The sequence below is a fragment of the Lampris incognitus genome, chromosome 13 (assembly GCF_029633865.1).
Source record: "Lampris incognitus isolate fLamInc1 chromosome 13, fLamInc1.hap2, whole genome shotgun sequence".
In the NCBI taxonomy this organism is placed as follows: domain Eukaryota; kingdom Metazoa; phylum Chordata; class Actinopteri; order Lampriformes; family Lampridae; genus Lampris; species Lampris incognitus.
The window spans coordinates 11158258-11171785 of NC_079223.1; the positions used below are offsets into that span (position 1 = coordinate 11158258).

The window sequence follows — 13528 nt, forward strand, 5'->3', positions numbered from 1 at the left end:
TGTGCGAAGTATATTATATCCAGGGCTTCACTCAGCTTATTTATTTGGTGGCTGTCAGCTTCAGTCAAGGACAGTTTATGGACGCTGGGCGGGCTGAAGGGAGGACTTCGTCACCGGAGTAGAGCTTGCTCAACTTCGACTAGAAGATCTACTACTACTTTCAGCTGCTCCCATTAGGGGTCGCCACAGCGGGTCATCCGTTTCCATCTCTTCCTGACCTGCTGCACATCCTTCCTAGCTCGGTCCCTCTGTCTAGCCAATTAGTACAAGTCCTTTTCTACTTCCTTAGTGTCCAACCTCTCATCCCACTCACCATTTGCCTTTTCCTTTGCCACCTCTCTCTTTGCTTTACACCGTGTCTCCTTATACTCCTGTCTACTTTCTTCATCTCTCTGACTATCCCACTTCTTCTTTGCCAACCTCTTCCTCTGTACACTTTGCTGTACTTCCTCATTCCACCACCAAGTCTCCTTGTCTTCCTTCCTCTGTCCTGATGACACACCAAGTACCTTCCTAGCTGTCTCCCTCACCATTTCTGCAGTGGTTGCCCAGCCATGTGGCCACTCTTAACTACCACCCTGTGCCTGTCTTAACTCCTCCCTGAACTCCATACAACAGTCTTCCTTCTTCAACTTCCACCATCTGATCCTTGGCTCTGCCTTCACTCTCTTCCTCTTCTTGATCTCCCAAGTCATCCTACAGACCACCATCTGATGCTGCCTAGCTACGTTCTCCCGTCACCATCTTGCAGTCTCTAATCCCTTTCAGATTGCGCCTCCTACATAAAATATAGTCCACCTGTGTGCACCTTCCTCCACTCATATACGTCATCCTGTGTTCCTCCCTCTTCTTGAAATATGTATTCACCACAGCCATTTCCATCCTTTTTGCAAAATCCACCACCATCTGTCCCTCCACATTCCTCTCCTTGACACAATACCTACCCATCACCTCCTCATCACCTCTGCTCCCTTCACCGTACAACTAGGACTAGAAGATATAGGAAGTATATGGATGTCTAACCAAACACATTCATCACAGAGAAAAACTGATGATTTAGTCCAGTAGGAAATTTTCTAGAGTAGTCCAGTGGGAAAAATCATGAAAAGCACCATTTATCTTACATGCTAACTAACATGCTAACTAGGAAGTCAATTAATTTGTCTTGCCCTTTGAGCTCACGACCAATTTGGGGTTTTTTTTTTCTTTCATGAATACGTTCCTTGTACTTCTCATCCATTCACACAAGCTCATTCCTGCATGTGCGCGCACACACACACACACACACACACACACACACACACACACACACACACGCACACTCACCCACACTCTGAAATGTTGGGCGGTTCCTCAGTGCTGTGGACACTTTCACTCCTCGTGGTGCCCGCTGGGTGCTTGCAGCCAGGCGGGGGGCATGTCTGTCCACAGGCCTCCGAGCTTGGCCCGGGCCCCGGCCCCGAGCTGCTGGTCTGAGGGATGGTGTAGACCTTGGAGGAGTCTGCAGACATACAGTACCTAGCGCCACGTGCCAGGGGACTGCCAGAGTGGTGTGAGCCACTGACCAGACAGCAAGAAAAATAAGCAACATGAGACCCAAATATGACAAAATAAAATAAAAAAACAAGAGTCGTCCATTTGAGAAGACTGGAAACCATGAAGTGTAGATTTATGAGCCAACAACAACCTGAAAACCTGAATGAGACTTAAGTACTTCGGCAAAGACAGAGTTTTGGAAGCAGCCTGGTTCAGCTTTTGAAAACCCTCTTTTCGATGAGGTGAGTACAATACTCGAAAATTGAAAACATATCTGAAGACACAACGCAACCGGTTAGTTTGGCTTTAGAAGGAGTTGAAATATAACCCGGCCAATGAAACATGGTGTATTTTCTAGTGTGTACATCTTTTTCCACTAAACACCGACCTCTCACTCGAGACATTTGGACTGATGAAACAGGTACTTTGAATTCAATCTGGAATAGAGTACAGACATTCTTACTTCATAAGGAGGATTAATACCTTTACATCCAAAACCCTGAAAGGGGATGTTCAGCATTACGCACAGTTTCAAGTCATATGAAAGTTATGTACACTAAAACCCCGACCACTTGGTCTGTCTACATTGGTCAAGCTAGCAGTTTGCAAGTGCGGACATTTCACAGAAGTGACACACATCACATCACATCACATTGCGTTTATGGAGGCCGGCGTTTCATCTGTACTTGGGATTCACCTGTTGGCTGTTGGGCTTTGATTTTAATGTGGATCACCTGCACGGGATCACACAGACGCAACGCACAACTGAATTTCTCTGCTACATCATGCAGATGCTGGCAGGGGCACTTTCAGCAAACATAAACCGATTTTTTTCTTAATAGCTTGACATATCAGAATATTGGCTTCAGCTTGAAGCTCAGCATCATCTGTTTCCATATTCATGGCCATCTGGACCACACCCCACAATATGGCCTCCCGCTGCGTCACTGTTGGCCCACATGACAGGCGAGTGTCACAGACAGTTACATCACGGCTGGGAGGCAGACGAGTAGTCACTGTGATGACACGGGCTCTTTTCTCCTCTGTGAATGATATCTTGGGGAAGACATACCCCAACCCACCCCCGAACCCCCCTCCAAAACAAATCAACGACAGGAACAGATTAGGGTAACATAATCCTGTGCTGGATGAACAAATAGAAAGCCATTCTGTTTCAAAAGAGTCAGTCTATCACCAACCCCCCCCCTTCTCACACCCCCTCCCAGATGGGCTCGGGTTCAGTTGGAGAAGACATGAGGGGTGGTGCGAGGATATGACATGCTGCTCCAGCCAGACCACCACCCAAGACTTATTCATCTCCGGCACAGCTGGATGGATCAGGCTGTAGGTCAGGGCACAGGGAGGAGCACGGCTGGGGGAAAAGGTCAGCTAACAGCCGGCGATTGTCCTTTTTGAGTGTGCATGTGTGTTTGCGTGCATGTGTGTTTAACAAAACAGACAACGGACTGATATGTTGCTCAGGACGGAGCTAATAGACTGCTGGCTGGAGCAGCTCATTGTGCCTATCTCTGCACAGCAGATCACGATTTCAGATGTTGACCAGAGAGAAAGTGCGACGCTAACCCCGCGGGCACATCAGTGAGTCGAGATGGGCACGCTGGAAACCCATCAAGGGCTGTCTTCCAACAACCTTTATCTGACTCAAATGTCAAACGCTGGCAGACAGATAATAAAGTACTGTAAACTCCAAGAATGACTGCAGAAATCTGAAGCGAGCTTGGCAGAAGACAGCCCATCTGCACCACTCATTACATGTGAGATGTCACTTTAACAGGGGGGCAAGAAACTCAGTTGCATCGGCGGAAACTGAAAACATATGTCTCTGTACCGTACCTCGAGTGGGAGGAGATCTCGCTGAGGTCCCCGATGCTGCCCTCTGTCACATGACTGGCCATGAGCGCAGGGGCGTATCCCGGCGGCAGAAACAACTTCCCGTGATCCTCCTCCGGAGCGCCGTCCTCGTGGTGCTCCGACACCCAAGGGTGTCCCTGCTCGCCCACCCTGCCCTGCAGCAGAACGCGGGCTCCCGGGGGCACGCAGGGATTGGTGTCGATGCCGCTGTCTGTGGACGCCCCTTTGATGTAGGTGAGGCCCAGCATCTCTGGATCCATCAGGTCTCCAGAGCCAAAATGCTTGTCATCGCTGTTGCTGGAAGCATTGCTGGAGAGCGTGTTGCTGCTCGAGTGGCTGGAGTTCTTGTCTCCAGTCTGGAGGAGGAGACAAGATGGAAAAAGGATGTACAGTAAATGAGCCAAAACATTAATGATGCTTTCTTCAATGGTCTTTTGAGCCTTTTTGACACACAGAATACCAGATGGGTGGGGTTCATCGCTCACGCTAAATCATTACATTACAGTCATTTAGCCGACGCTTTTATCCAAAGCGACTTACAGTAAGTGCATTTAGCGTAGGAAATCAGGAGAACTACTAGTCATCAGAGGTCATAAGTGCATCTAAACAAGACAAGCTGTCAACCACTCACCCTGACAATTATTTAGAGCACTAACATGACAAAAGAAACAACAGTTTTCAATTCAGTCCTCAGGTACCGTTGCTGGTTTTCTATTTTGAAATGTAGTTCAGTACGTTCACCAGTTGTACCAGTCAATTATCCCCCTTTTTCTCCCCAATTGTATCTGGCCAGTTACCCCGAGCTGTCCTGGTCACTGCACTAGCGCCTCCCTTGGTCGGTCGGGGCACTCCCCAGATTGGCAGAGAGGGGATGGAGGTGTCCCGGTCACTGCTCTACCCCCTCTCTGCCGATCAGGGGAGCGCCCCGACCGACCAGAGGAGGCGCTAGTGCAGCAACCAGGACAAATATCCACATCCGACTTCCCACCCCCAGACACGGCCAATTGTGTCTGTAGGGACGCGGGGACTCGACCCGGTGATCCCGTGTTGGTAGGCAATGGAATAGACTGCTACGCTACCCAGACGCCCCATAACTGCCTGCTTATACTGGCAGAGCACGTCTAACCAGAAAACGGGAGGTCTCCATCAAGCAGGAAGAAAGATGTCACAGACAAATGGTGAGACCAGTACAGTCCTAATCTATCCATCAAGTCTTCAATGATGCATCTACAACAAATGGTGATCTGATAAATCTGATAAAAATCCAGGCGGGCTAATTAACAGTAATATTAACTGAGAAAGTATTTAAGAGACTTCTTCAATATAAAGCCTTGCAAAGGACAAAAACGTGACATCACTACAGTGACTGGTTGACATGAGGTGCAAAGAGAAGAGTTTGAGGTTTCATCAGCTGGCCAGGGTTCATGCGACGCAGGTACCAAAAGAAGCTGCTGGCACCATTAACCAGCCTCAAGCACAAAATGAGAAAGGAAAGAGACAACAGGGAGATGGTTTAAGGAAGAGGGGAGGTGGGGGGGGGGGAATCTGGGGTAAGGAAGAACGAAGAGGCTCGAGCACTTAATATAGTCGACCTTCAAGAACAACATGACCCGGAGTGAGACAACCAGAACTGGAGCAGGTCAGAGAGGTCCTCGACCGGTGCTGATGAAGTGAAAGTGATGCAAAATTATGAGCGGTCCGAGGAAGATGGAGGTAGAGGTAGAGACATGCCGCTGGATACCCTAAATTCTGCTGCTGCTGCTGCTGACAGCTGAGCCCGCCAACAAGGGCAACATGACCTTATTTATCCCCGTTCATGCATCAGTGTGAGGTGAACCAAGTCTGACAGTGCAGACAAAGTAGCCTCTCAGAACAGCCTACCTACCGGTACATCCACACGCACATCCAAATCCATCTCACACACACACACACACACACACACACACACACACTCACACAAGACTGGCTCACAACAACCAAATGTGTATTTCAAAATAGAGATACTACAACAACGCAAAAAAGAGCAGCTCGTCGAGGTATTTGACCTTGTTTTAAGTCTTATCGTGCTTATTTCAAGGTATATCTGGTAAAATGTTCTTCCCGCACTGTTTGATATTATTGCTCGTTTCAAGAAAGTGTGTTTTTTTTTCCATAATAGTAGGATTTGTTTCAAGACATTTACTCTGAAAAATAAAAGATGAACTCAAATGAAATTTCTTGTTTTAAGATTTCCTGTTTAGTGAAAATTTCTCATAACGTGTTAGAATCATGAAACTACTCTCTCGAAACAAGCAATAATATCTGCCAGGGAGGTAAGAACATTTTACCCACAATATCTTAAAATGAGCATTATGAGACTAAAAACGACATCAAATAACTTAGGAAGTTTGTCTTTGTTGCAGTGAACTATTTGTTTTCATTCTTAACGAACGACTCAACAAATCTGTCACTTTACACGTGATGTGATAGAGTTACATCATCAAAAGACTTAATTTATTTTCTTCTTTTTATTTTCTTGGCCCTTACCATTGTGTATTTTGTTTGGCTTCTCTCTGAGGTTCATCTGCTTGGAAAACTGTTACCATTAACCGACGTCACAACTTAGTATATAAGGAACATCACAGGTAAAGTGGGATGTACCACAGTAAAATGACGGGGGTGGGCCAGAACACGAGGCTTTACATGAGGTAAAAATATGCATTTGTGACTGTCTGTGACTCCACCTCTGCAGAAACAGTAAAAAAGAAGAAAAAAAAACCCCGGCTAGCCTACAGGTCTGACCGGCCCATAGGGAAACTCTCTCTACATGAGATGGCCCATCAGCGTGCAGCCCAGCACCCTCACTATAACACTATACCATCAAAGCTTCTTGCCAAAAAACCACAACAGACACCTTCTCTTACACAGCATGTCATGCTTTCTGAGAAGACACAGAAGGTCACAGAAGAGGCCTCTGGCAGCAGAACAGACAGACACTCACCCTGGACAGCTTGTTGGGGGAGTCTTTCCCTCCCTCTCTCTGTTTGAGGGAGTTGAGGATCTTGGTGGATGGAATGTGCCACTTGGCCTCTGCGAACAGGGGAGAAGGAAGTGAATGACCACGTATACGCTACAGAAGCACTAGCTTACAGTTCTTTTTTTCTTTATGAGACTTCATGTACATCTGAATTAAGGGTACCGTCCTGAAGACTGACATACAAAAAAGTCACTTTGTACCAGTTACGTATTCAAAAACGAGCTAATTTACAAAATATCTACATCACGAGAGGTTTTGGACTCGCCCATTTTAATGGTTACTGTCTGGCAGGACTTTCCCGGGAAAACAGTTTTATGTTTTCATCACAAGAGGCAAATGCGAAGGAGGAGGAGAACAGTGATTAGTTTGAAGAAGTTGTTGAGCTGTTGTGACCTACCAGCAGATAATCTCATAGATGGCCTTTACTAACAGACACAAAATCCACCGCCACACTGAAATTCAACCCTGTTTTTTGTTTGTTTGTCCTTGGGGAAAGTGCTGAGGTGAAAGCCCTGGTGCTAATGTGTTTCATTCTGAACGGACCAATTAAATTTTAAGTGGTCTATGGGGAAGCTGGTAACCTTACATTGAACAACAAAGAGGAGATCTTCAGGAATGAAGCTTTCAATGACCAGAGCATATAAAAAGAAAGAAAATCCCACTGTGTCACTTCACAAAGGCAATAAAAGGAGCAGGAGACCCACCTGCTGACCTGGTCCTCTCCAGGGTGGGCTCTCTTTCCCTGTGGCTGTCTCCATCCCCTCCCTGAATTTCCCCTGATCGCTCATGGAGGACGGGAGACGGACAGCTGGAGATGGAAGTGAAGGTGAAGGTTACGTTGTAGTGACCTACTTGTAGGTTACATATTCACCATGCGGACCAGAGACAGTCCCTTGAAGACAGTGGGGTTAGCAAGGGGAATTGTGGGTAGACTCGAGGCTGAGGTTTTGTTATAGTAAACTGTTCACTTAAAATGAATTGGAGGAAATAAACGACTCCACGGTTGTGTGGTCAAAAGGAGAAGCGGTCTCGTCTCCTTTCTTACATCTTCCACATTGGTGTGTAGTGACCTACTACGTGATATAAATTTCCCTATTCACAGAAGTGACTCGTCTACGCTGCTGGCAGGAGTAATGCCTCATTAGATTCAACACAGACGTATGGTAATTAGCTCAAGAGTGTTTAAGATCAGATCACTTCAGTTTATAATGAATGAAATTCAAACAAAGCTGCCAGATGGGAAAAAAGGTCTTCTTTATAAAAAGAAGACATGACAGTTCTTTGCTTTTGACAAGGACCATCATTTGGTCATCATTTTTCAATAATGGTCTTAATTAAACCTGAAGCGCTATAAAGAGGTTTATGACAGATGTACTCAAGTCACAGTGACTGCTGTGATCTGAGCACATGCTCGTCTGAAGCTTTAACTGCGGATCAATTGGCTAATCAACATTTTGGCTGCTCAGTGTCCTCCCGACAGCTCCCGACGGGGTGCTGTGATCTTTAAGACTTCAGCGCTCTTTTGGGGTCCATGACAGACAGCCTAGGCAGCCGTGTGGAGCTAAGCCTCTTGTCATGGTCTGTAAGCACTTACAGACACCATCCTCTAATGGATTCTGCTGGAGAACAAGAGTAAGCTGGTCAGATCTTAAACCGCTACAGTCAACAGGCTCTGCTGCTGTGTGAACCAAGGTCATCTTTCCATTGAAAATGGAGAGGGGCAACATATAGAACAGGGGTCCCCAATGACTTTTCATAGCGGGCCACTTTTAGGGCCACTTTTAAAACCACGGGCCACTCAACCTCCAGCAGCATGTTGTTCGTTAGTTTGTTTTGGTGTCGATACGTTGCAGGTATTATAATTTAAACAGAGATTTTTCATCTTTTTCGATATATTACTAGTCTTACTTTTACTAAGAAATTAATTTTTTTTTTTTTGGTAGGGAAATTAAAAAAAATCTTCCTTCTGGCATTTCTCCAAAAATTCTCACGGACCATAAATCAACCCGTCACGGGCCGGACGTGGCCCGCGGGCCGCCTATTGGGGACCCCTGATAGAATAAATATATGATGGAATACTGGGGGGGGTACATTTAATATATATATATATACACACACACACACACACACACACACACACACACACATATATATATATATATATACACACACACACACACACACACATATATATATATATATATATATACACACACAACATATTCAGTATGCCCCACGTTAGCTATTTAAAGAGTAACGAAACCCTCAACCATTTTGGTGAGTGTGCTAACATCTACAGGTTAAAAACCATGTAAAGGTTAAAACATGGAAGGCTGGTCTTGGTACTCTGTGATGTTAGCATAGCAGGATAAACACAGCTGCAGATAATAACAACGGCTATGTTAGATGTAGGTGTGCCAAAGAACCTGCATTGACAGCACTATTGACAGTTGTTACTGCTGGCTCTGTCTGTCTGAGAGTCGATGCTGATAGATGTGCTGGATCACCTAAACCAAACAGACCCTTTATTAATGTTATCACCTGCAGCTCTGTTTATCCTGCTATGCTAATATCACAGAGTACCAAGACCAGCCTGGCATGTTTTTAACCTTTACATGATTTTTAACCAGTAGAGATCCGTAAACTCACTGAAATGGTCTAGGGTTTTGTTACACTTTATGGGTTAATGCAAAGCAACACATGTAAATAAATGTCTCATTTCCACAAAGAAGCAATCCTAACTTCAAAATGTGTTACTAAGGTCACTGCTTCTACCAGATGTCACTTTCTTCTTCCTGTCCCATTTAGTTTCTAGTAGATAGGTCTGAGAGAATCCAATCCCATGATCCCATACCCGTCATATCCAGGCTGCTGGGACCAGTTGGTGCTGCCACAGGGTCCTGGGTCACTGGAGGAGGACTGGTTGCTGGGTGAGCTACGATAGTGCTGGTCTCCCTTGTTACATGAGGTGACCTGGGGGTTTTCCATGTCCTGCATTGTCCTGCAGGTAATAACACAGGGCACATGGCAAATGATGGGGATATGGCATAAGGAAACGACCCATGTGCTGGACAGGAATAAGATATGGAGCCAAACTGGAGACTGCTGTCTGCCAGTAACACACAGATGTGCTCTGTCAGAGGCTACACAACCAGAAGAAGTTTAAACGTAGAGCAATGAAGTGATATTTTATGACTCGAATTGGCACAAGCATACCAATGACATCAGATAAACACACTGAAATAAATGAAATGGTTGTTCATCCGGAGCACTGTTCTGCTAATTGCCAATAATCTCCAAAAGGGAAAATATGAGTACTGTGAGTGAGGAGGAAGGTATCTTTTTCTAAAGTGACTAACAGCGTGGTCGACCGGGAACACAAGGATACCAACGGGGGATAACAAGACCAGGGATTAAAAAGCCACGGTTACTCCGCTTTGTCAAATGAACAACAAATGTTTTCCTTTGTGAACCAGATGTTGAGGCAATGTGTTTATGTAAAGCAAACACAGAAGTAATTTTGGGATGCTAGAGACGGCGGTCTTGAAACCCAATCCTGATTTTAACCCATGTCCTGTATACTCATGACTGACACGCTGGGGCAACAAGGACAATCCGGGTGCGAATATGATAAAGTTCAGTCATTTCCCCTCGTATGATGGTGAACATCATTTCTTGCTAAACAATTAACCTCAACCTGGCTTGGATTATAGAAACACGAGGTTTCCCTGCCTCATTTTAAATTCCCCAGGAAAACCCCGGAGGATTTGGACTAGATTTTAAAACAAACATGGGATTTAAGTTATGTCTGTTGCCCCGAGGTCTTCCTTTTAACTAACACAGCGAAGTAGGTTTACATATCTGGGAGGGAAAACGGCAGCACTCACAGAGTCAAGATGGCTTTCACATTAACTTCTCCTTCCATGTCGAGCTATTCATCTCCTCTCCTCTGTTCGGCTGTATATAAAGGCTGCCCATACTAGGAGGCAAAATTCTTCGCACCACCCTTTCCCTTGCGTTGTCAGCAGGTTTCTATTGCCCTAGACCTCCATGGGAAAACCCACCAAACTGTCAGTAACTCAATCGCGGCTCACATCATTGAGCACTTTGGCCAGATCTTTACATTTCCGCCCTAGCAGAGGTGTTAGTCCTCACAGACAGGCCCAGGCACTTAATATAAAACACCAGCAGCTGCTTTTCGTTCCCTCTCTTTTCCTCCCTGGGCACGGTGTTGGGGTCTGGGGGGATATTGAACATCATTTATTTTGCTCAGTGCTGCAATAACACCAGCGGTCAGAGAGAATAGCTGTTGGTCTCGGTCAGACACATATTGGGTATCATGTTTTACAGTGCCAAGCCTGGAGACAGCTATAAGGGCGAATGGGACACAGCTTCATATAAGCTTCACACGACTCCTATATAGTACACAGATGCTCCGTTTCCCTTAACGTAAGATGAAAAGCCGCACCATAACAACTACTCCGTTTGGGGGAAAAAACAAAAACGAAAACGAAAGCAATTTTACACCGTTCAACAGTTGTTTGTGATCCGGTGATCTGATTGGTCAAGAGCTGTGTGTCATTTACTATAACATCACGGAGCCTCGTCACGTCACCTGTAGTATTCCACTTCTAACAGCTGATACTGACAGCTGTCATCAGGTGTCCGTGTCAACAATGGAAATATTTCAAAATGTGCATCAGTTAAATGTCCAGACAGCCTGACTCAGACGACACAACACACACAGGGAGACGCCACCAGTGAAGCGTTAGCTTATCTAACACTCACACACCTTCTCTAACTGCACAATGAATGGCACTGCATGGATTAACAAATACCATGAAACCAGTTAAGTGGCAAGCTAGGGAGCAGTGTTCACTACGTCATTTTTCATTTGTGTTAAACATGTTGTTCTTTATCTTCTTTTTTTTTTATGGACCCCCCCGCCCCCTTCCAGTTGTATCTGGCCAATTACCCCACACTTCCGAGCCATCCCAGTCATTGCTCCGCCCCCTCTGCCGACCCAGGGAGGGCTGCAGACTACCACGTCTCCTCTGATACATGTGGAGTCGCCAGCCACTTCTTTTCACCTGACAGTGAGGCGTTTCACCAAGGGGACATAGCCCGTGGGAGGATCACGCTATTCACCCCAGTTTCCCCTCCCCCTGAACAGGTGCCCTGACCGACCAGAGGAGTTGGTAATGTAGTGACCAGGACACACACCCACATCCGGCTTCCTCACCCGCAGACACGGCCAATTGTGTCTGTAGGGACGCCTGACCAAGCCGGACGTAACATGGGGACTCGAACCAGCGATCCCCGTGTTGGTAGGCAACGGAATAGACTGCTACGCTACCCGGATGCCCCATTCTTTATCTTATTAATGTGGTTATTTGTACCGTTACAAAGTGTTAATTTACTAACGTTACTAGCTAAGCTAATTTATATACCAGTGACATTTGTCTCCACTTAATTGCTTAGAATGTAACATTGTTACTTGGTTGCATAGCAATAGACCGCTTGATGTGGAACTATGTTTTTTTGGTGGAAGGAATTCTAAATATTAATAACGTATATTTCTAACAACATTTTTGGGTTTTCTTTACTTTGCAAAACTGTTGTATAAAAGCAACAGAACACTCAAGGTCATGTGTTATCGTGAATAACATCACGGCTGTGATGAACCGCGGCGCTCACCTTCAGCTTCTGCCTGCAACCAAATCACAGCTGTGATGTAATGTAGGACAACACACCCCCTCTCGTGCTGCGTTGCTTGAATATGACACACATTTTATCATTGGGGAATTTAGAGATATACATGCATTTTTTGGGATATATGAACACAAATTTCCATCTTGTCTTTCGCTCCCTTCCTCTTCAGTCTACAAGCTCCTACCCTTCCCTCTCATCCCAGCTCCCCTCGTCCCACCGCCTCCTGGGAGCCACATATTGTGGTCCCGGGGAAGTGCTCTCTTTTCATTTAAACAGTAATTGGATGAGGTGAGCTGAGCCGTGTCAGTGTCCCTGTCACCCTCTTTTTGGTAGGGGGCAGGAAGAGGCAGGGTGCGACGAAGAGAGGGGCCATGAAAGGGGATGGACAGGAGAGAGAGAGAGAAATACCACTGCCGCCACCACTGAGGAGTGTGATTTTGGAGGGAAGGTAGCCATTATCCCAGCGTAGTCAGAGCAGGAACACCGGGGGTGGGGTGACACAGGAAAGGTTATCATGGCTGCAGGCGTTTCATTAGAACGAACAAATTGGTGCCTTACATGACTCAATGGAGACGTTTGAAAGGGACGCTGTCTATAACAGGAACAAAGCCTGGGTCTGGCCTTATCATCAAGAGGAGGAGGAAAGGGATATAGCACATTCATAAAATCTGAACACAGAACACAAGAGAGTGACTGTACCGTTTCTCTAAATGTCCAAGAGTGAGAATTCAAAGATTTTGACAGCATGGTGACTGGCTTATGCTCTTGTTCACTGCAAACACCAAGTGGGAAGTTTGTCTTTCCAAAATGCAGTCAGCTAAAAGTTTGGCCTAAAATCTGCAACTGTGAGGTTATATTCAACCAGGCTTTCAGATCTATTACTACAAGAAATCTGTAAGCAACAGGAAGTCACAGATAGCGACACGAGCATCGACGACAGTGACAAACATCGACAGAGCGCCACCAAGCTATCACGCGTAAACTTCAGGGTACATTTGCATTAAGTTGAATATTTCTCATATTCAACTTAATGCAAATGTACTATGAAGTTTAGGTGTGACAACTCAAGAAAACCAATTATTAGAACCCTTGTCCATGAGTCCCATGAGAAATTAATTCACCACATTGGTTCCTATTCAACTTTCAGTCCAAATGGGGGACAAATTGATCACCGCGGTCCCCCAGTGCTTTAAAATGTCTGTCCAACTAGTCCGCGGTGGTGTAGCGGTCTAAGCATCGGCTTTGTGTCGATGCAGTTGCCCACTGGGGACCGAGGTTCGCACCTCGGTCTCGTCAGATCCGACTATGGCCGGACTCGATGAAGCAGCAATAATTGGCAACGCTGTCTTCAGGAGGGGGGCGGAGTCGGCTTGTGTTCGTCACGTGAATGCG

At 45.9% G+C, this 13528-nt stretch overlaps 1 protein-coding gene across 2 annotated transcripts in view; it reads right to left on the reverse strand.

Moving 5' to 3' along the window:
* LOC130122731 (signal-induced proliferation-associated 1-like protein 2) overlaps window positions 1-13528 on the reverse strand; it is a 116803-nt gene that overhangs the window by 20428 nt on the left and 82847 nt on the right. For both annotated transcript variants that reach the window (XM_056291724.1, XM_056291723.1), the window contains exons 11-15: window positions 9279-9425; window positions 7129-7232; window positions 6389-6477; window positions 3391-3764; window positions 1327-1560 (exon numbers count right to left, since the gene is read on the reverse strand). In XM_056291724.1, the coding sequence (XP_056147699.1) occupies window positions 1327-1560; window positions 3391-3764; window positions 6389-6477; window positions 7129-7232; window positions 9279-9425 (948 nt within the window). The remainder of the gene's footprint in view (window positions 1-1326; window positions 1561-3390; window positions 3765-6388; window positions 6478-7128; window positions 7233-9278; window positions 9426-13528) is intronic.